Genomic DNA, 22,999 nt, shown 5'->3' on the forward strand with positions numbered 1-22,999 from the left:
TTCAAGACTGATTTGCATGTGCCTGGGCTCAAACTGGAATGGCATGGTGAGCAAAACAACTATGGATTTATGCCCAGATCTCTGTACTGGGGTGAATGCATGACATTGTTCTGCATTCTGTTTATCAATTGTTCTTTTTGCATTTGTTACTGTTACATAGGCAGACCCAGCCAAGCACTGCTGTTACTGTAACTTAGGCCCGACTGTTACTGTAACATCAGGCAGACCCAGAGAGGCCAGGCACTGCTGTTACTGTAAAGGAAATACCTCTACAGGTCAGACACTTCTATTATGGTAATGCAGGGGGAGCCAGAATAGGGCTTATGGAGGGGTGGCCTGCTCCTCCCGGGGGGGAGGGGAGGGGGGGGGGGGGGGCGTGGGCAGCCGGCACCTCAGTTGGGCTGGTTGGGCTATGTGGGCTCCTTTTGGGCTGTGTGGGCTATCTTTGGGCTGGCGTTGGGCTGGGGGCATATTTAGCCGGTCATTTTAGGGAACTACCCACCATTTTAGTGGTACTGACCCAGCAGCTGGTTGTGGGATGTACTGGGGGTTACTTACTTTTGGGCCTGTGGTGTGGTGCTGGCAGCGTGTGGACGGACGGGAGAGTTCTGCGGACTGCTTTGCGCGGATTTACCTTCTCTCTCGTGTGCCTCATCATCGGGATGGCACGACTGGAAGATCCCAGGGTTGTGGAGGCCTTCCGCCTCCTTGAAGATGCGGGCCGCATGGATATCTTGCGGCTTGGGGTAAAGGTGAGGCTGACACGGCAAGCGGCGGTGCTGGTTGCAGAGGCTGGGGGCGGAGGGAGGGGGGCACGGCCGGAGGGATGGGGGGGGACGGTGTGAGGCACGGCCGCGAGGCACGGCCGCGAGGCACGAGGGGCATGGGGGGAGGGATTTGGCTGAAGGGGGGTGGATCATGGTTGGCGGATCTCGGGGCCCTGGCCGGCGCACACTGCGATGACTAGGCCGGGGGGGGTGCAGGAGGGCCATTAGGGGGGATGGGGGGGGACGGTGGGAGCACCTGGGGCAGAGAGGGGCTGCAGGCTTTTGGGGGCGGGCTTTTTTTTTTCATGGAGTACCTGGTTTGGACCGACAAGGAGGGGGCGGCATGGGGGGTGGGGTTATCGGGCATGGCAGGATACCCCTTCGTGGTGGGGGGGGGTTATTCTTCGGGGTGGGGGGTGCAGGGGGCATGGTGGTTCTGGCAGGGGGGTTAACCTTTTAACCCAGCATGTTGGACTCCACTTATTTTTCCCCGAAAAGAACGTGTGGCGAGGTGCGCGTGAGAGCAGCATGCAGCTCCTATCCACCGAGGGGATGGGCCGGCTCTGCCTTATGCGGGTGGTCGAGCTCCCACGAGGGACCGGACAATAGCGTCCTACGGGAGGCGGGCAGTAAGTCCCAGCCAGCCCCACCCCGAAGGGTCGAGACGCCCCGACGGGGGCGGAGGTCCATCAGTGCTGATCGGGACCCTGAAGAGTATCATGAGGAGCAGAGAAGGGAGAGTGTGGATTTGGGGAAACTGCTGCATAGGGAAAGGGCAGGACTGAGTCGGCTGGAGCCCGTGGAGGGTTGCCGATGGCAGGATTTGGAGGGTGTCGCAGGTTTGGACCAGGAGGAAGCGATATCCCAGCTGGACTACGATGAGGACAGCACGGAGGAGGGGAAAATTCGGGAGGGGCGGGAGGTGGGCCAGGACAGGGGGAGCTGAGTAATACGGTTCCTAGTGTTTTGCAGGCACAAAAGAGGGGAAGAGAGGAGAGAGAGGCAGCCCCCCCTGTGGGGTGGGGGGGGGGGGGGGGGCTTCTAGCGTCCGGAAGGCGGGCAGTGACAAGGGAAGTCTTTTGCCAGGTTGACAAGGGCAGGGTGACGTCGGCTCAGCTGCTATCGAAAGCCGTTAGGATGACTTTCGTGTGGCGTTTTTTCCTAAGTACTGGGGGATTTTATGAGGTCTGGTTTACAGTTGGGGTAGATACAAGAAGTTATCTAGTTAGGTAGGTAGGAAATTTGGGAATTGCAAGTTTGTGTTTATAATTGTTGCAGGGGGGAAACCATGTTTAGGGGAGGGGGTGGGGGGTATGTTCGGAAGAATATATTTAGCGAGGTTTAGTTTTGTACGCTCAGGCCAAGGGAAATTATATGTAAGGTGCACCCGTTTCCAATAAAGCGGCCTTTTTCACACCAACAAGCTGGTCTGTGGCCCAAACTGCTTTTATGGTAAGGAGTCACTGCTGTAACTGTAACACAACCAAAACAGGGCTGGCACAGCTGTTACTGTAAAACGACCCAAACCGGGCGGGCACATCTGTTACTGTAACACGACCCACACAGGGCGGACGCTGCTAAAGACAGGGCGGGCACAGCTGTTACTGTAACACGACCCTAATAGGGCAGGCATGGCTGTTACTGTAACAACCCAAAACAGGGTGGGTTAATGTAACACGACCCAAACCGGGCGGGCACATCTGTTACTGTAACACGACCCATACAGGGCTGGCGTTGCTAAAGACAGGGCAAGCACAGTAGTTACTGTAACAGGGGAGACACGCATTGAGTCCACGCTTTGGGGTTCCGTAAACAGCGTAGATGCAGCAGGTAAACTGAGAGGCAAAACACCAGCTAGCAGAGAGGCCATGAGTGTGCTTGAAACTCAGAGCTTGGACCCACTGCGAAGAGAGTATAGAGGCAAATGTCACTTTGCCAGGGGTGCGCAAATGCCCCCTTCTGGGTCTCAGGAAAGAGCGCCTCTGCAGGTATTGTGGAAGGGAAAAGGCTTAAAGACTCAGTCAATGTAACTGGTCAAGACCCTCCAGGCACTGTGATAGCAGAGGGGCAGTCCCTGCAGCTACAGTGAGATAGAGGGAAGCCCACCCAGTAGCCATTTTCAAAGGGGTAGTGTGGGCCGACAGGATTCAGGGTCTGAATTACTGTTGTGCTGGGACAGGGGGCAGTCTCTGCAGGGGAGGGGGCAGTCCTTGCAGGGGAGGGGACAGTCCTTGCAGGGGAGGGGGCAGTCTCTGCAGGGGAGGGGGCAGTCTCGCTCTGCACTCAATGCTGTGCGGGAAGAGGACATTGTCTCTTTGTCTCTGCATGGGAGGGTTTGTTTTGTAACCGAGGGATGTACGTGAAAAGGGTGTGTCTCTGCCTTCCTTGGGACAGGATCGTAACACAGTGGCACAGGTCCAACATAATGCAACTTAGATAAGTCAGAAACATGTTTCGATGTGAGCTCAGCGGGACACTGTGTTCTCAAATTGCCAAATCCGTGAATGTGAGCAGACCCAAGCTAAAACTGGAGAGGAGTAAGTAAGCTTTACACCCCCTGACATGCACTGCCTGGAGGGATGTGATCACACTGCTGACGTCATAAAAACTGAAGCCAAAAGAAACTGAAGGGAAGAGGCGAAGGTGTTAGCAGCCTCACCCCAGCATACATGCCAAAGTTCATGAGCTGTTAAGACATTCATTCAGACAGACAGACAATACTACAAGCCAGGGAGGGGCCGGATGTACGGAACATGTTTTAGACATGCAAAGCCTGCGGTGGTTAAAAATGCAGGCTGCTTCAGTGCAAACCCACATTTCTCATTCAACTAAAGGAACATTACAAGGGGCAAATTAATTTATGACCCAACGCCCATGTTACGACTCTTTCCAAAAAAGAGACAATGAACTGAGGTTTTCCCTCATTCCTTGCAAGGATGTGCACCAATGCTTTCCAAGTGCTCCTCAAGTCCCAGCCCATCGATGTGACACCAACACCAGGAAGAGCGGTGTCCACTTTCAAAGCAGAAGCTGAGCACGAGGGACAGTTTCCACCAAGTGAAATGTGATCGGAATGCATCTGGTGGAGAAGGGACCTCCACATGTCCTCCCGATGTCCCTGAGCCTCATGCACAAAATGTTATTTTAATGTCTTGGGTTAGCCAAGACCTGTTGAGTTTATTAAATATTTGTAGTATATACTTATAGAGGCTTTCTGCCAGCCCTCTTCATACATTGGGCAGGGTCATTCACATTTTCTTCCGCCCGATAAAGCATGGGGCAGTGGGACAGACCACTTCAGCCTTTGGATAGCTTCACTGTGAGTGACAGCATTTTGCTCTTTCACAAGAAGCATATCCACATTCAAAGTTGTTCCCTTCAGTGCCAGGAACTACAAAGGCAATATCTGCTTTTTGAGACCAAAACAATGTTTTAGATTTTAGCCTAGCCAATGTATTTTTATTCTGCAGAGATGTGGGCAGTTCCAAAAACAAACTCTTACAAAAACCATGACAAAATAAATCAAGCAGTAAAAAAGCTAAAATTCTGACAGCCAAAGGAAGAGCTATTGCCTTTGCCAATGCTTCTTTTAATATTGTAGCTCCTGTCCATGTAAGAGACAGTGGTATCCTCCTGACATTTTATTGAATTGGTATTTATATAGCGCATGGCTACCCAGAGGCATCCCAGCGCTTTACAGTGACAGAAGCAGATGAACAGGGCAGATTAAGGGAACAGCCACGTCTTAAGGGATCTGCGGAAAGAGAGGTGGTTAGGTCCGACCCGGAGATGGTGTGGGAGAGAATTCCAGAGTTTGGCAGTATGCAGGGAGAATGGACGGCCTCCACTCCTTGGCTTTTTTAATTTTAGGCATGGATGCCAGGTTTAGAGACTTGGATCGAAGGGTTCTGTTGGGTTCATACCGCTGGATAATGTTCTTGAGGATGGGGGGGCCTAAGTTGTGGAAAGATTTGTGGGCAATACATAATGATTTGAATTTGATTCTTTCCCCAACGGGGAGCCAATGGAGGGCCTTCAGAGCTGGTCTGGCCGATTGCGTTTTGGGAATGTTGAGCAGCAATCGGGCAGCCTGATTCTGGGTGGTCTGTAGCCTGGAGATTATGGCCAGTGGGGTCCCCAAATAAAGCGTGTTTGCATAGTCCAATCTGGACAGGACAAGGGCCTCTACCATGATCTTTCAAGCTCTGAACGGCAAAATCGGGAGGATGAGGTAATGGAGGTCAACTGTCCTCTGCAAGTATCCATCACACCATTCACAGACATGTTGAAATATTTGCAGGAGGGTTCCTGCATCATTTATACAAGCAAAAGTTCAGCAAATCCTTCAGGATGGACATTTCGGGACAAATTATGAGTTTGGCAGTCCGAGGACTGCCAAACTCACTGTGGCAGTCCAGCCAACGCTACATCGGCAGTCCGCCTGCCAGATTACAACTTGGGCGGTTAGACTGCCACGGCACCGATACAACCGCCAGGGTTTAGAGAACCCTGGCAGTGGCACGGCTGTCTGAGGGCCGCAATATGCTTGGTGGTGCCCTGAGGAACTGACAAAAATATTACGACTTTCCTCACTGCCAGCGGTTTCATGGAGGTTTTTGGCGATGCAGTTTAAGGCAGGCATATGAGCCTTTAAACTGCACCTCTGCGGGACCGCCACACCGCCCGCCTGCTAGACCTCGATAATACTCAATCGGGTGAACGACAGCAGCTCTGTTTGGCAGTGTGGGAGCAGGCGGAGTCGACCCACCCTCACACCGCCAAAGTCCTAATCGGGCCCTTAATATTGCAAACCATTTGTACATAGGTTGCAGCACAAAAAACAAAAAAAAAGGACTAGGTCTTATCAAATCAGTTGGCAAAAACAGCAACTGCTGTGTGATCCGAACCTTGGCACATCAGGCACTGAGTGAGATGCCTAAGACTGAAACCCAAGTACAGCCCCATGAAGACCAATCGCAGAAGGGAAACCTCCAATTGAAGTCACACGAGATAATACATGCAGTGGGACTAATATCCACCACTGAAAATACTTCGTATTTCACCATATTAATTCACCCCTAATCCTTTGTAGGCTTCCTGAATAGCGTGCGTCAACAAGCGCTATATAAATACAAACCTTTGTCCTCCTCTATCCTTCTGCTATAATTCCAAATCCAAATAACTGACTAACCTATCCACCACGTAAAATGTACTTGCATGTTTCACTATACTAATTCAACACTAATCCTCTATGGGTCCCGGAGTAGCATGCTACTTTCCGAAAAAGCGCTTTGACGCCTCGACAGGGGAAGTAAGTGCTATATAAATGCAATTACAATACAATACAATACAATTTAGGGCAGCACCCTAGAGCCACAGCATCAGTCCATCCACTGGCCCCATCCCTATTTAAGCTATGTATGCCGTATGCATCATTTGTATATAGTGCTCAATCTGTCGTTATCATGGCCTCGCAGCACTAGCTGAGTCCGGCTACTTTCCAAACTGTATTTGGAGGAATCTACAGCCGCACAGGGCCTGATTTGGCTTGTAAATCCCTGCCATAAGTGGTCTATTTGTCATCATTTTAACTGTTTCCGGGAAGATTGTCCTAGTTAGTGCTGTGTCGGGGAGCTGTAGTCCTGGCAAGTGGAATTATGCACCAGTGGAGCAAGAAATTGTGTGGTGGAGTTCACCAAGTTATGCCGGAAGTAAATTATGTAGCAAGTACACAGCACATCTTTCCAAAATACACATCCCTGAGGAAGAACATAGAATATTAGAACATTGGAATGTTGGGAGCTCCATGGAAAACAATGGAGTGCTCCGGGCTTATAATGGCTGGAATAAACCTGGAGCTCCAACATTCCAATGTTTCTTCGTTCACAGCTCTGGCTGTGAACAAAGGCTTCAGGGAACCCGAGGGGATTCTGATCCCCTCATGCTTCCAAAAGGCTTTGGTTTTTTTTGTTAGAACATTCTGTCCTCTAGTGACAGAATGTTCTAATAGCCTTATAGCCCTTCGTAGATGGGCTATACCGCTATTAAAGTCCCTCTCCCTTGTTAAAGGCCCTTGCCTTCGGCTCGGGGCCTTTAACGCTGGAAAGGGCCTTTAATAGCATGTATAGCACTCTACGGCGGGCTATAAGGCTATATTTCAGATGGACTATGAATATGAACTCTTCTAATGAACAAGTTTTTGTTGTCCTAAGATAATCACCTTATGTTCTTTGGAGAACACATTATGCCTTATTGTGGATTTACCTGCCTATTATTCCGATACTCTGTATGACTACTACATTGATGTAAAACTATAGATATTAGTTTTACCACACTACTCTCATGTGTGACGAGTGTCCATTATTACAACTGTATCCTACCTACCCTCTAACGTAAAGCACTCCGATACCCAGGGTCATGTTCACGCTAAACAAAACTTTATAAATAAAATTAATTTCTCCTTAGAAGGCCACTGGGAAAGCTTTCCTTTTGAAATAACTGCATCATTGGCACCCATTTCTATTATGCACCTGAATATGTGTTAATGGTGAAACAAAAATAAATCATAAGGAGGAAACAAATTCCTTCTACTCTCCTAGAGTGACATTCGAGTAAAGAGGATTGTATTTCCCGCTGTTGACAAAAGCTCTACCCCCAGGCCATGGCATGGGAGTGATTCACCTCTTTAAAAGCCACACTACAGCAGCTGAGAGTTGTCATTTACATTCTGCAGTGTCTGCACCGCCCTGTGCAGTAATTACAATACCTTCTGATTGGAATGAGCTAGAACCCACTGCTTTCTGTTGTTAAAAATCTGTGTGCGGAGCAGATGTCAATATTAATAATTATGCAGAAAACGTCACAGCTGCACAGTGAGGATTCTCTGGTGGCCCTGGCTAGAAGGCCACTGGAATTATGAGATTCTGCGAGCGCTGGCTTCTACGCATAATTATGGAGTTGCCGCATTCGCCACATAATTCATCATCTGCTGCATAATTTGAAGATTTTAACAAAAAAAATGTGGTTGTACCTCATACGCTTCAAAAGTTACTAAAAATGTGGTGAGGGAAGGCCCTTTGCAAAAGCTAACTGGTCATCTTTCGGTTGATTTTTTCTCTATTTGTACTTTAAACAGGTACTAATGAGATGAACTCTTTGCCCACAAAGTATGAAGGTGTAAAAATGACATACGAATGGAGTAATGGTACAAAAAAAAATGCCACATTATTTAGTCAAACTTGTTGCATAATTTGGTGCTCCCCCTGCCGCATAACTCCAATAATTCCAGTGGCCCTAACTATAGTATATGATGACCCTAGCAGAGGGACTTCCAGAAGAATTTGGGGGTTTTCTGGCGTGCACCTTGCCCATCTAGAAGTATGTGAATAAGGTAAGTACGGGTACAAGGCGGAGAGCTTGTCCTGCTAGCCAGCTACAGACCTGCATGGACTGCGTTGGGTGGGAGTTGCAACTGGCATTATGTCACAGATGTGTGTGGTGTGTCAAGGAATACTACGTTTCTGACACCTGAGAAACAAGCCTCACGAGGACAGTCAGAAATCAGAGAGAATGCTGCCCTAAATGTTGCAGCCGATACAACACACTTCCATTTGGGATTAGGTTAAAAGATGACTCCATGTCCTCAAGGACACCATATCCAGTCCTGAGCTTTCCTTCAGAGCCGAATGCTTTCTGGGAGTTGTAGTCTTGGTTAATTGCAGCTGAAACGACTGTACACACCCACACCCGAAATCAAGAATTTACTCATTCAACCCAGGTTTAGGGGCTGGTGTTCCCACTTACAAGGAGTTATCTGCTTCCCTAGTCTTAAGATCCTCAACACAAAACCAGAGCACCTGAAACATTAATTGCAGACTAAAGGGGATTTTCTATCTGAACTCAGCAGATCAACCGGTGATCCTAGGTAGAAGTCATACTTGTCCTGATTAAAGGGTATAATCAATAATAAGGGACCGTGCATGATAAGGGTGTGACGCAACGTGAAACCTGCTCGCCCCACTCTGAGCCCCACTCAAAGAGTTAAACCTACCTATCTGCTCTGCTGGGAACAGAACAGGTGCCAATGGGGACCAGGCAGCAACCCATGCATTGAAATAGCTCAGAACAAAAGTGCTCGAAGTGGGCAGGTACTGTCCGGTACGGAGCATCAGTACTTCATTAAATTGAAAGGTAAAGTAGCTGCACTCCTCATCACTGCTGCAATAGATTTGATGGGAGAGTACCAGTACTTCTCAGGAGCAGACGGGTACCCCGGTTAGTGAATACCAGAACTTGTCTATTTCCATTTAAAGCACTCCCAATAACAAGAAGCAGTTGAATGATTGAGCCAGTCAGCCTCTCTGGCCTCTGTGCACACATCTGAACAAGCACAGACCGCGAAAGAAACAGACACAAAACACAGAAATGAAAGCCAGAAGACAAAGGCACCCCAAGGCCACACGCCCGAGGGATGCCCTTCAACCGAACCGATGCCAGGAGGGCCACGTGCCTGGTGACATCGGGGCTGCAACCCTGGAAGCTGCTCTCACGGTGCACTGTCGTCTGGTAAACAAACAGAACAACAACACTGCACCAGGACAACGGCTGGAAGGGAGCCCTCGGGTATTGCAAAACCCCCAGAGTGGAAACGGCGACGATCTGGGTGACGAGGGATCTTATCGAGTAATCCTGTGCCAGACTCTTCCTAGGTACAGTCCTACGGGAAATGCGGGGAGTCAGAAATTGTTCTCCAGAGCACGTTGTGTCCCCCACCTCTGGATGCTTCAGGCTAGAGAGAGCACGGAGGAAGCAGCGCTAGAGGGGTGACAAAGGGCCACCTTTCCTGCCCCACCGGTAGGGGCGCCAGACTGCCACCACAATCAGCCAAATGACAGGGAACAAGGGCAGACGTCACTTCGCCTAGGGCAGCGGAACCCGTGCGGTCAGAGCACGTGCAAGGCAAGCGCAGTTAATGCCACCTCTCAGCCTTTAATGGAGGGTGTAATTCATGTCCAATTGTGGCTGCCAGATACAATTGAAACAGTCGCCTCAAGCATGAAGTCACTCTGTCTGCCGCCGGGCTCAAATAAAATGCAGTGACTCAGGCCTCTGCGCCCCCCCCCCCCCCCCCTAGAATTACCCCCAAGGACAGGAAGAGTGCCGCGTGCGGAATGCTGCCCGAGGGGCTGTTTTCTGTGTCTCTGAAGCAGGTGCCGGCGGCTAGTGAAACCAGCGAGAGTCAAATGACACCGCTCTTCCGCACACAACTCACTGTTCGTCACCAACCACGCCGAGCATTCCAAATAGCCATACTATGGTTTATTTTTATGAATTAATCAGTTTCATAAATCGCTAATTTCGACTTTGGGTATTAAGTGCAAATGTCAAAATAATGCATAGACATTACATGTCACACATTACAGAACAAAACGTGGTTTACACTGCAATTTTCTCAATGCTTTTTACTAGGATTACCCTGGGATGTTCCTACTCGGGACCCAGCATGCCCCCTTCTCCCCCCACTGTTGGATGGTTCTTATGTCAAAGACGAAAGGTCTGTACTCGAAATGAACGTGCTATCCCATATGGAGGGGCTTAAAAGTGGCCTCGCTGAGCTTCCCACTGTCACTACAGGGCTCGCCTCGTATAGCGCTTAAAGGACTATAAGGTCGTGTCAAAACGCGCATGGATAAACAAGCAAAGGAGGAGCAGGCTACGGGGAAAGGAAAAAAAAATGAATAAATTATTAGGGAGAAGGGGCAATCTGATTTTACATCACGCGGTGTGCTAGTAAAGCGTGCAAAAGTACCAAATCCGCCTCAGGGCGCTAAGTGACAACAAGACGTGGAGGAAATGACATGAGCAAGATAACTTGTTACCACACCTTACTGCGTGCAGGTATCACGGTATACCTCCAGTAACGAAACACAAATTGATGGGGACCCTGCAGAATGTGATGAGCCCCCCCCAAGAATGTGATGACCCCCCCCCTCCCTCCCCCCTTACAGATCTCACTAGGGGTAGGACAAAAACATACCATGGGATGGGTGGGTGGTAAGGGAAGCACAACCATCAACCGGTTCTTCTCAGAAAAAAATAGAATTAAACCATATATTTCAAGTGCTTGCAATGTCTGAAGGCAGCCCTGGAGCTGTCATTGTTTGCATAGTTCACCCATGCTACAAATAAACACCCTTCGGCAGAGCATCCTGTGAAAGTAACAGCAGAGGAGATTCAAACTCCCACCGGTCTACACATTTCCACTCCTAACATAGCGCCTAGAGGGCTGCTTGCTCTCTGTCTTTGCATCGGCTAAATCCATCTCATACTCAGTTGGAGTGCAGGGCATTTTGTTCCCCAAAAGTATTTAGAATAAGCTGCCTTCTGGGGTCTGACTTCGGGTCTCTGATCGAAGGGGTTGTCGGATCCTGTCACACAGTCGCCCTAAAAAAGACACACTTCTTAACTGAATACAAGCACAGCAGCAAGGCATGGATAACAGTCTTACCTATTCCAGGTGCGACGTAGATGAAGTACAGGAAGGACGAGGAGAGCGAGAAGAGGAAGAAGACGGCCACCACGGAGCGGTTCGGCAACCGGAAAAATGTGCTCATGGCCACGCGTAGTCAACGATTTAAAAAAAAATGAAAAATAAAATGAAACACAAGTTCAGAACACACCAGGCGCCTCTGCAAGAAGTCACTATAAAATTAAAAAAAAAGTGATCGGCGAGTTCAAGGACTGTTAAAATCAAAAATAACAATTAAAAGAAAAGCTGCTGCAGAAAGTGAGAAATGAATCCAGAAATCGAAGCGGTCCAGTGGTTAAAATTCTGTACACAAAATGGTAATGTGCCGTTCCAAACTAGGCTCAGCCTTTTATCAGCACAGGGGCAGCTTCTGAGCAGAGGGTGGATTAGGTGAATGAAACAAAGTGCTGCTGCTGCCGTCGGTGCCTTGGGGGCGGAGTCTGGGCTCTCGGAGGGGCTTCCCGGGGACGGAGGGTCACAGCAGGGAGGTGGAGTCCGTGAATGGGAGAAGGCGCCCGGGGGAGGAAGCGGAAGGGTGACCGGTGCCGCGGGAGACTGCTGCTGCGCCTCCTCCTCCGCCGCTGTGTGCTTCCAGCAGTCGCACTGACTCAGGCTGGCCCGGGCGGAGGCAGGCGCCGAGGCGGGCAGGGAGTGTCTGCAAACTCCCACCTCGCGGGGACCGTCCTCTCGGCGCACCGCCCCCTGTGTACATTGAGGGATGAAAGGCGAGCCTCTGCGGGGCGTGGCCGGTCCGAATTACAAAGCGGGGGCATTTGTTTATCCAAATGCTGCAGGGCGGGACGGAGAAGGGGGGGAAGGAGGGACAAGCTGGTGTCTGCACTCTAATATGCCCTGGTAACTTCGAAGATGGATGGGCCTGCCATTCCATTCCGTTCGAGGCTTTGCTCAGCAGTTTTCCAGAATGTGCTGCTTTTAAAGCACCACCGTGATCTTGTGTGCATTTATTTACTCCCGTGCATTACAGGAGAAAGGCTAGGCTGGTCATATTTCAGCCTTGACTATTCGAGAGCTCCATTGACTTGCAGGTCACGAGTTATCTATCACACTAATAGCCATTTATATAGCACTTACTAATAAATGTTTATTGCTACCTAAAGTAGCTCCTTTTTTTAGCAGCCTTGTATTGAAGATTAACGGGAAAACGGTGAGCTTCTAAACATATGATTTGTAGTTTGCATGCAGTTAGTTCCTTGTGATGTGGGCCCATAACTCACTAAACTATGTGACAAGGATTTTAACTTGTTACAAGGATTTTAAGACAAGGATCTCTGCAACACATTCAGTAACCAACTGAGCTATTTGCATAAAAACAAATCTACGATCTGTATGTTGCATGCTGTGGTATTATAGCATAGAACATGCTGGGCACACACAGATCTCTGTGCCAAGTGACATTTTGGCATGCGTCCTGTTGAAACCAAATAAGTGTGCCCGAACGGAGTTACTATTATGTTTGTTTTATTGTCAAATTCTTTGGGCCAGAGTAAACAAAAATGTATACATTCATCCTTTGCTCTTTGGGATTGCTACCGAACCTTGCCCTTTCGTGAATAATAAAATTAATATTAGCCTCATGAACATTCATTTTAAAAATACATTCCTCTCCTCAAAGGTAAAATGTGCCGTATCTTTTGTTGGCAGCACTGAGGTTTTCTTAAAGAACCCGGCATCACAAAATGTCAACTATTCTCTATGGGTCGATTTACTTACCTCAGCCAGGAAATGACAAAAACACTTCCTGCACACAGCCTCCAACATTTCTAGAGTCTGGAGTGCTGTTGAAAGCATCTTATTTTACACTCTGTGAGGCACATTCAGTTTCACACACACACACACACATAGCACATTTCACTCTCACACTCCATGTTCGTAAACTCACAAATTTTTTGTTTTTACTTTCCATCTCTCACACCTCTTACACATGCACTGACAGTGATGGCTCTCAGTCTCAACAATTCTAAGAGGTGCAACACCAAAGCTGGGGGTCGCATTTTGTGTGGCACTTTGGCAGGGCTCTCATAACAAACCACTACACTGCTGGAGAACTAAACCAACAACACACCTCTCACAGTGCCAGTCTGCTTAATTTCTACAATGCACTTAGACATTTGCAGACCGCTTATAAACCATACATATCCTGACCTGTGATATTGACCACTCCCCACTATTGAATTATCATGAATTCACATAAAGCACATTTCCATGCAACAATAGCTCTGATACTGAAATTCTAGCATTGCCAGATGTGAAAGTCTTACATTGCACCTCTATACTGACCTACAGATGTAGCACTGTTAAAGCAAGTTGCTTTTTAGGTTTCGCCTGGCGTTGCAGCTCAAAGCAATGCTCGCTGGGCGAGAGATAGTGTAAGAGAGTAGATTTGAGAAGGGGACTTGAAGCCCCGCCCCTCATTTTCAGTGGCTTGCTTCACCTTTTATGCTAAACGTTGGCCTGCCATTGGAAATTAGGTTTTTTAGGCCACTGCCCTTTCTCCCTTTAGTCCGGCCGATCCGGACAGGGTCTTCTGCTTTGCGGGTGTCGCAAAGCAATTTCTTATCTTTATGAGGGCCATCTGTTTTTACTTAGCCCCGTGTTTATTTTTGCATGGAGCTTTCACTTAACCCCTTGCATGCTGATGACGGCCGGGAGCCATCATGGCACACAGTTCTCGTGTACTGATGACGGCTCCCGGCCGTCATGACCGCACCCGCGATCGGAATGTGCCGCACAGGCGCAGAATCGCGGCAGCATGTAAGGGGTTAAAGTGAAAGTGCGATGCAAATATAAACATGCAGCTGAGTGAAAACAGATGGCCCTCTGCCTTCCCGCAACGGCGAGCGCTGGTTCTTTCAGTTGTAGCTGTGCCTTCTCTCTAGTGACACCCTGTTCCACTGGAATCCCCTCTCTCCTTCACCCAGTGTATCTGCTTCTTATCACCCACTCCACATCTTTCTATATTCTTTCAGTGCCCCTGCCCTCTGACCTCGAAGGTATGTCTATGTTTGTCTCTTTCTCTCAGTGTCACACTTTGACTCTTTTGGTATTCGTTAATTCATTTTTTCTACGCTGGTATTTCTTTCACTCGAGCTTTTATTTTTTCATTTCTTCTTTCATTAAGTCTACGGTTTTTCCTTACTTCGTTCGTGCATTCACTGATTCATTCATTTACTCCACTTGTCACACGCCCATTCACACATATTTTAGCAGAGTCGTTCTTTATTTGTTTATCTGTTCTCTTGTCATCCTTCCGATCTTTATTCACTCACTGCGGGGTGCAACTTTTGGCAAGAAAGAGGTTCGCTCACCTCCACCTGATCGCAGACTTCTTAGCACTTAATCTGTGACATTCGCCGCAGTAGTAGGGACAGTACTAAAGGCAACGGTAGGGGCAGCAGTAGAGGAAGCTGCTGAAGGGGCCGCAGTAGAGAGTTGTAGGGGCATTAGTAGGGGCAGCAGTAGAGGAAGCTGTAGGAGCCGCCATAGAGGCAGTTGTAGGGACAGCTGATGGGTCAGCAGTGGAGGAAGCTCTAGGGACCGCAATATAGGCAGTCGTAGGGGGAGCAGGGGAAGCAGTAGAGGAAGCTGTATCGGCAGAAGTAGAGGCAGCAGTAGGGGCATTAGAAGGAGAAGCTGTAGGGGCAACAGTAAAGGAAGCTGTATGAGCCGTAGTAGAGGCAGACTCAGGGGCACCTGAAGGGGCATCAGTAGGAGAAGCTGTAGGGGCAGCAGTAGAGGCAGTCGTACAGGGAGCAGCAAAGGTAGCAGTAGGGAAAGCAGTAGCGGCAGTCGTAGGGGCAGTGATTGTTTCATCAACAAGGGGAGGGTTGAAAGCCATTGAAGGGGCAATGATGAAGTAGTAGTAAGCTGTGGTGAGGCACTCGTAGAAGCAGTGACGTTTGAGAATGGGACAAGTACCAATAGGGTAGTATGGTGGCAGTTACAAGGGTGGTGAGGTGGGACCTAGTAGGGGCAGTGGGAAGCTGTAGGGCCAGAGGTGGTGGGCAGTAGGAGCGCCAGTAGTAGAAACAGAGGTGTGGGCTGTGATGAAGCAGCAGTAGAAGGACTACTATCATGGCACTGGGGGGGGGGGATGGACCTGTGGTGAAAGCGCGAGTAGGGGCAAGGAGATGTCGTAAATCCCTCTGCCCTCTAGAAAAAATAAATCCAATGATAAAGTGAAACTTTTTTTGTTGTTATTGCAGCTACTGCTTGTATGATATGCAAAACCAACTTTCATTACTGCCAAAATCCCAGATGCCACGTGAGACCCCTGAGCCAGTAATGGATATTTAAGTAACAGTGGTGCATTCTGGGACTTGTAGTTGTCCTTATTAGTAAGTGTGAGCTTAAAAAAATTCCAGCCTGAGAATTGCCTTTGACCATCAAGCCGTGGCTGCAGTAGTTGTTACATCTAGTACAGAGTCAACTGGGAGCGAGGGCCGAGCTGTGAGTTCTCATGAAGGGCAGAGCCAGGACTCTGGTTCTGCCCTCACAAGCAAACGATGAGCCGAAACATCAAAATCCAGTTATATAATTTAAACCCCTACAAAACTTTAATTATCTGGTGTTATCTCACATAATGTCCGACATTTCGGTGATGCTTTTTGGAAATTTGAAAGTGACGTGTTACCCTGGTGCAGCGGGTGTCAGCACACTACAGGAGTGAGTACAATGGAGAGTGGCAAGCTGGAGGGGGCCGCCTGAGTCTGGGGATTAACGGAGAGGGCTAATAGGAGAGTCAGTCATGGGGAGCACGCTTGCCCTGGCCGCTGAGCTTGTCTAGAGGTGGGTTGGTTCCCTTCCGCAGAAGCCATGGATGCTTGAGAGGGACTTCATGGGTAGCCAGTGGAGAGGAGCTGAGGTTGAGGATGTGTGCGGCCCTTCAAGATTCCTCTGACCTGCCTTGGCGATGACTGCTGGACATTCTCTAGGCCAGGCAGATCTGATGCCTTCATTGCTACATAAGGAAGGCTTCACGGCAGTGCTGATTATATTTCAGTGCTTTCCTTTGTGCTCTAATGTACACATATATTTCTTTAAAAGATTTCACAATTACAACAAAGTGAGCTATTGCCATTTTCAATTACACAATTTGATTAATGCTTCACGAAGGGAAAAAAAGACAATAACATTTTCAATGCCAATAGCTCAAACAATGTCATTGCAAGTCCTATTGCATTGTAAATGCTTATTAAGTTTATAATCTGCTGGTAGGTTGTGACATATTCTTCTTCTTGAATTTGGTCTACTTTCTTGTCACTCTTTCTTCCATTCTATCTCTTCAAATAGCTTTTTCTTCTTCTCTAGCTTTATCTTCTCATCACTCCCTTGTACTACTCTTCCAGGCTCATGCAACTCCAGGTGGTGCTTAGATCTTGCTTGCTCATATCAACAGATGCCAGAAGATAGAAGGATTCGCCGACAGGATTTAAATTTACAAACTGCAAGTAACAAAAGGGGCTCTCTGACAGAAGCAGTAACGCACTGACCTATTTACATTGTATGCAATTTGTGATCTGCATGGTGCATGTGCTTTGCAGCAGGCGTTTTAACCTTCTGCCACACTTTATGATGAGTCAAAACTTCCACTAGCCAAAACTCCAATCTCTCTGCAGCAGGTCCATCAATCACCAGAGTTATCTTGACATTTTTATGGTTGCCTAAAAATTGCTGGGGGCAAGAAACGTTGCAGCAGGTGCTTTTTAAACTATATTGTGCTTTAAAACACAGCACCCCGCAAACTCATCACCCGGTTCGTTAGCACCGATCGCACCCCCCCTAGAGCCAGCCCTGAGCTTATACAAGATGCAGTGTCCTGAAAGAATTCCCTGTTAATTTTTTTTACAAAAAGCCCAAATAATGGTCATTGCTGATATTTGTTTGCATGTATGACGTGGGGACTTCCACAAAATATGGGAACAGGTGCTTGGTAGCTACCAGTTGGCTCATGCTACGTGACATGTTCAGCGACTCCCTGATTTTTGCTATCAATGCGTGTATGCTGGTATTCTTAAAATCCCATACTAATAACGAGAAAGGGAACTACAAATCATTGAAAATTGAAATCCAGAAGTGTTTGAAAGTGCCACACATTCCATAGAGTCTCATGTCACATTTCGTATCGGGCTGGCTTTCCATGTGAAACAAAAAGTTGCCAGTTTGTTTTAAATGTACAAAACCAGACAGTACATGTTTTTTAAAAAAAACATTGTTTTCCCTTTTCTTTCGCTTTTCTTGGCGGGTAACCAAGAAATTGGGGGAGAAAGCAGGGATTTATTTTTAAGCAAATAAGCTTCATTGAAATCGCTGATGGGTGACAATTTTCAGTCACTTAAAAAAATGGGCCAAAAAGCTGAACTGCCCCGAACAAATGGGGTCATTAGCATGGCGGGTGGACTCTGTCCCCCTGCCATACCCCAGGGAAATGGGACCGCCCACAATGCATGCAGGCACATCCCGCTTTTCTAACAATGCCGTGGGTGGTGCTGAAAGCACCGCCCGCCGCAATGCCAGAAAATGCAAGTTTTGCATTTGAATGTATAATGTGATAGTCACCGCTCGGTGCCTGCCACCTTGTACGTTCAAATGCAGGGGGGTACCATAGGTACCCACCATGTGCACCCCCAGAATCCCTGGTGGCCCGCTATGGGCCCCCAATGTTGACAACCGCATGCCTTAGGCAAAACCCACATGCATCTTAATATGGATGGCGGTGTCTACCAGACACCGCCACCATATTAACAGCTTTTCCGACCACTGTCGACTCATCGACTGGGCAGAAAACCGGTAGAAGTCCCCCCTCCATAGTAATATGGCGGGGGGAATTTGCATGCGGGCAGGAGGAAATGTCGGGCGGATCGCCACCGCCATGCGGGCGGTGGCGATCGGCCCAACATACTAATGGGCCCTAAAGTGTCCCACTCCCATGCCCATTAAGTTTTACAGCCACTTCTCTACCCTCGCTGTGTAAGGTCAAAGGAAAAATCCTGCAGCCACACACCACATACCGTTTATATTAAAAAAAATTAATAGCGCAGAAGGTCTAGAGCACTTTACACAAGCACCAGTTGCATTACACAAGCTCACATTCCTGATTTTTTAGGCCGGGTAGATAAGGTGATTTGCACAGAAGCTACCAAGACTCAAAACCAGTTCCCCACTCCCAAAATCTGCATCTCTTGCCATAATGCCTCATCCTCTCATAGAAGATCGACCTGTCCTGGAGGCAACAGCTGCTGTTCATGCACTCTTTAACTACCGTAGCCTTCCATCCTGTTTAAAAGGCATGCTTGAACCGGGACATGGCATGCTGAAAGTGCTGCCGAAGTGCATGTTGATAAGCGCAGCTCCACCTGCATGAAAGTCAGGTCCTTGTGAGCAACGGTACTCTCCTTGCCTGGGGAGAAGATCCAGTACCGAAGGGGAGAAAATGAAAAAGTGCATGGACTTGGTACTGGTGAGTACAGGCCAGTTTAAAACCCAGTTATTTTTCTCAAGCAGCAGGACACCTCATGCAGACTCTATCCCTTCTCTCATGAAAGAAGCAGTAGCAGTTTATCTGCTAAGGCGGACGAGCGTTGCCCCACTGCTTCAGCTGCAAGCTGAATACAAAAACGGGAGCAGGGTGGGGCTGGCCTCCCCTCGTCTCACAGGGAAGAAGAGTGTTGGCAGCATCAAAAGTGCGTATGGCACTCTGTCCAGCCATCTCTAGTGGCAAACCTACCCAACCTGCCAGCCCCTGTCTGAGCGCACAACCACTGCGCTGGGACCAATCACAACGCTGTGCTAAGGAAGCGTTGTGATTGGTCAGGGAATTCTGGGAGGCTGTGTGCTTTGCTTCCTGGTTCCAGGTTGCTCCAGAGAGGATTGAGGTCGGCAGTATAAAGGTAAGTGGAATTACATTTTTTTTTTTTAATCCCCACCACCCCTTTTGGGTAGCAGCCGTTAAAGGAAAGAAATGAGTCCCATGATTTGGAATGGAAATAACTGGTGGATTTTATTAACAAATCACAAATATTAGCATTTGTAACATGCATAACCCCATAAATCATTGGAAATGGAAATAAAAATAAGATTGAGAAAAAATTAAATTAATACATACTTGTTTTAATCTCCGTGATTATATAACCCACACATCCCCTTCAAATAAAGATCCCAGCTAACTCCTATTCATTTAATCAGCCAAATAGAAACTGGAGTAAATTAATGCAATTGTTTCCTTAACCCCTCCCCTGCTGGTGACGGAACCGCTCCGTCACCAGCCGCGGTCGCGCTGTGCTGATGACGGAGCGGTTCCGTTACGGCCTGCTCGGCACACCTGCGCGGCGCGGATTCCGCGCCTGCGCTGAGCGTTCTATTAAGTGGGCGGGGCCGTGACGGAACCGCTCCGTCATGAGCACAGCGCGACCACGGCTGGTGACGGAACTGTTCCGTCACCAGCATGGGCGTGCCGCGCGGCCCACCCGCCCCCTTAGCGCTGCGGCGGAATAGCCGCCACAGCGAAGGGGTTAAGAGCACAAGAATAACCTCAAAACCAACAATAATAACTGAAAAAAACACTGGGCACGATTCACAAAGGTAAACTGAGATGAAAGTCTAACTTGACAACTTTCGGTATTCACAAAGGGCATTTACTAATAGTAAAGTTAGACTTTTGTTTGATTTAAACTTAAGTTTTGGTCTTAAGTTTAACTGAAACCAAATCTGAGACAAAAATCTAACTTTACAATTCGTTAATGCTCTTTGTGAATACCGAAAGTCATAAAGTTAGACTATCGTCTCAGTTTACCTTTGTGAATTGTGCCCACTGACCTTGTCCTCAATATGAACGTGCTGCCTGGCATAAAGCGCTTCAATGCCTAGTCAGGATTAGTAAGCGCTATATGAATGTACTCACAAAACAATACAATATATAACCCTCCTTGTCCATACCAAAAAAGGTGTTGGCTCAACATTCTGTGATTCTGGGCAAATCACTTAATCTCCTTATGCTTAAAAAACAAAATGAATGTGTCTTTGTGTAATGTAACTAGTGCTCATGTAAAGCACTCCAATACCTTTGGGCCGAGTTTGCACTCTATAAAACTGCAAAAAATGAAATAAATAAATAATATTTCTCTGTCAGGCATTCACTTGTAGTTCATGAAGGCAGCCTAATTATTCCCTTATGCTACTTGACACTCGTGCAGTCACATAAGACAAAACTGCTACGGGTCATGTATATCACCCAGTGTGTACCTGTTCACTTCAATAAAAACACATCACCAACTGAACAGGCATGGAATAACTGAAGAAATCTACCACATATGGCTGAACAACAAGGACTTACAATCAGTCCATCACTGCAAGTCCCAAGAAGCTACATACTGTGACATCTTGACATCTTGCAATGACAACCAGAGAATTTCGCTCTGTGCCATTGTGTGTCACACTTTATCGGCTCCCTTCATATTATGATCATAAGAAATCCCATAATGAGACCACAAGAGATGCTCAAAGCTGCCAGCTTACTGACCATAAACTGCACACCTTTCTCTCACACTGCTGCACCCCATGATACGATAACCAGACCCCGTGGTCTGCCGTGCAATATCGAAACACCTCCCACATTGGATCAAAACAATGACAACACCCTTTCATTTACACGTCCTCCATGGTGTAAGATTCTGTCCATGTATGAAGGCATTTTAGCACCCCCGATGGGTATATAAATGTTGCAACACAATACACCTAATATTATATTATAGCAAGGAATGCATAGCATGCAAAATGCCTGGTGTTGAAGCACGCTTTCAAAATACAACCACTTCAACTTATTTTTTATTACATCATGGTCAGTACTTCAGGAGTATCTTTACATCACAGTTTTGTACACCAGGAGTGCCTTTACTTCGCAGGTAGGTTGGTACGGATTATTCATTTTTACCCCTTATTTGATATATATATATATATATATATATATATATATATATATTACCTACTGGCAGTTGCCAGTAGGTAGTTATAGTTAGGACCTAGTTTCCATAGGAAATCCGCAACATTCTATTGGGAATACCTCTGGCGCCGGTGGACGAATTTGCGTGTAATTTTCCAACATTTTGGCCAGCTCCGCTTCTTCCCTGAAAGTTTTGGGGGGATTCGTGAAGCGGGGGCCGAGAAAAAAGGGGGGTCCCAAAACGTGTTTTCCCCATGTTATTTTCCATAGGACCTTTGGACACGGCTACAGCCCGAACCGCTGAACGGAATTACACCAAATTTGGGAAAATGGTAAGGTCTGGTACGCAGATCACGCTTTTGTTTAAATGGTGTAAATCCCTCCAGTAGTTGCTGAGAAAATTAAAGTTGAAATCAATTATATATCAATAAGCGCGCACTGTGCGCGCACCGTGCTCGCACCTTGCCGTGCACGAGCTTCATGCTGATTGCCTGCTGCTGTCTGTCAACACTCTAAAACAGAAATTGTTGGCAGCCATCTTGTGCCTCGGTAGACTGAGGCACAGGAAAGTAGAAAAACAAACGTGTAGAACTCAAAAAGGGGGCAGGGTAGAAGCACCCTGACTCCCTAGGCCTGCTCAGGGGGTCCCACAGGGACCCCCATGGCAAAAAAAAATGTTTTGGGGAAAATCGCGAGGTGCGCGCATGGTGCACGCACCCCATGATTCCCCCCCCCCAATTTTTTTTTTTTGCCTTGGGGGTCACTTACCTCCCTTTTATCATCCTCAAATCCCCTTCCCTCACCATCTTTCAATTTCTTTTACCTTCACTCCCCTTACCCTACTCTATGTATCTCTCTTTGTCCCTTACTCTCCTTCCATATGTCCATCCTCACTCCCCTTCTGTCACACCTCCTCCTTTACTTTCTTTTCCATACTGCTCTTCCCATAATTTTTAATTTCCCTTAACTCACTACCCTACCTTTAGACACCTTGGGGCAGATTTACAAGCTTGTTACACATGTTTTGCGCCGCCGTTGCGTCACTTTTGTTACGCAGCGGCGGTGCAAAAGATGCGCCATGGTGCGGGCTATTTACAACGTGACGCATCTGGTTCCGTCATGGCCCCGCCCGTTCTTCAGAACGTCAGCGCAGGCGCGAATGTCTTTGTCCCTTACTCTCCTTCCATATGTCCATCCTCACTCCCCTTCTGTCACTCCTCCTCCTTTACTTTCTTTTCCATACTGCTCTTCCCATAATTTTTAATTTCCCTTAACTCACTACCCTACCTTTAGACACCTTGGGGCAGATTTACAAGCACCTTACACCTGTTTTGCGCTGCCGTTGCGTCACTTTTGTGATGCAGCGGCGGTGCAAAAGATGCGCCATGGTGCGGGCTATTTACAACGTGACGCATCTGGTTCCGTCATGGCCCCGCCCGTTCTTCAGAACGTCAGCGCAGGCGCGAAATCAGCGCCGCGCAGGCTTACCGGGCGGGCCATTACGGAACCGCTCCGTCACCAGCGCAGCCCACCCGAGGGCTATGACGGAGCGGTTCCGTCATAGGCGTGGGAGGGGTTAAAGGATTGTTGTACATCAAACAGCCGACGTCCATCGTATATCAAGAGAGATGAAACCATGCACACATTCGACCACAATTGTACAACACACAGTATAGTTAGGAATTAGCATTTAAAAAACCTTTGAAATTCACTGAAAAAACCATAGGTTTAACACATGTTATAGTTAGG

The 22,999-nt window shown here is 47.9% G+C and overlaps 1 protein-coding gene across 1 annotated transcript in view; it reads right to left on the reverse strand.

Annotated features, from left to right (window-relative positions):
* The window catches only part of B4GALT5 (beta-1,4-galactosyltransferase 5), a 164,348-nt gene extending 152,448 nt beyond the window's left edge, over nucleotides 1-11,900 (reverse strand). The window contains exon 1 of the mRNA XM_086932629.1: nucleotides 11,275-11,900. Within this exon, the coding sequence (XP_086788755.1) occupies nucleotides 11,275-11,380 (106 nt within the window). The 5' untranslated portion in view covers nucleotides 11,381-11,900. The remainder of the gene's footprint in view (nucleotides 1-11,274) is intronic.
* Nucleotides 11,901-22,999: the final 11,099 nt, after the last annotated feature.

Source organism: Lissotriton vulgaris, chromosome 7, assembly GCF_964263255.1.
Source record: "Lissotriton vulgaris chromosome 7, aLisVul1.2, whole genome shotgun sequence".
Taxonomy (NCBI): domain Eukaryota; kingdom Metazoa; phylum Chordata; class Amphibia; order Caudata; family Salamandridae; genus Lissotriton; species Lissotriton vulgaris.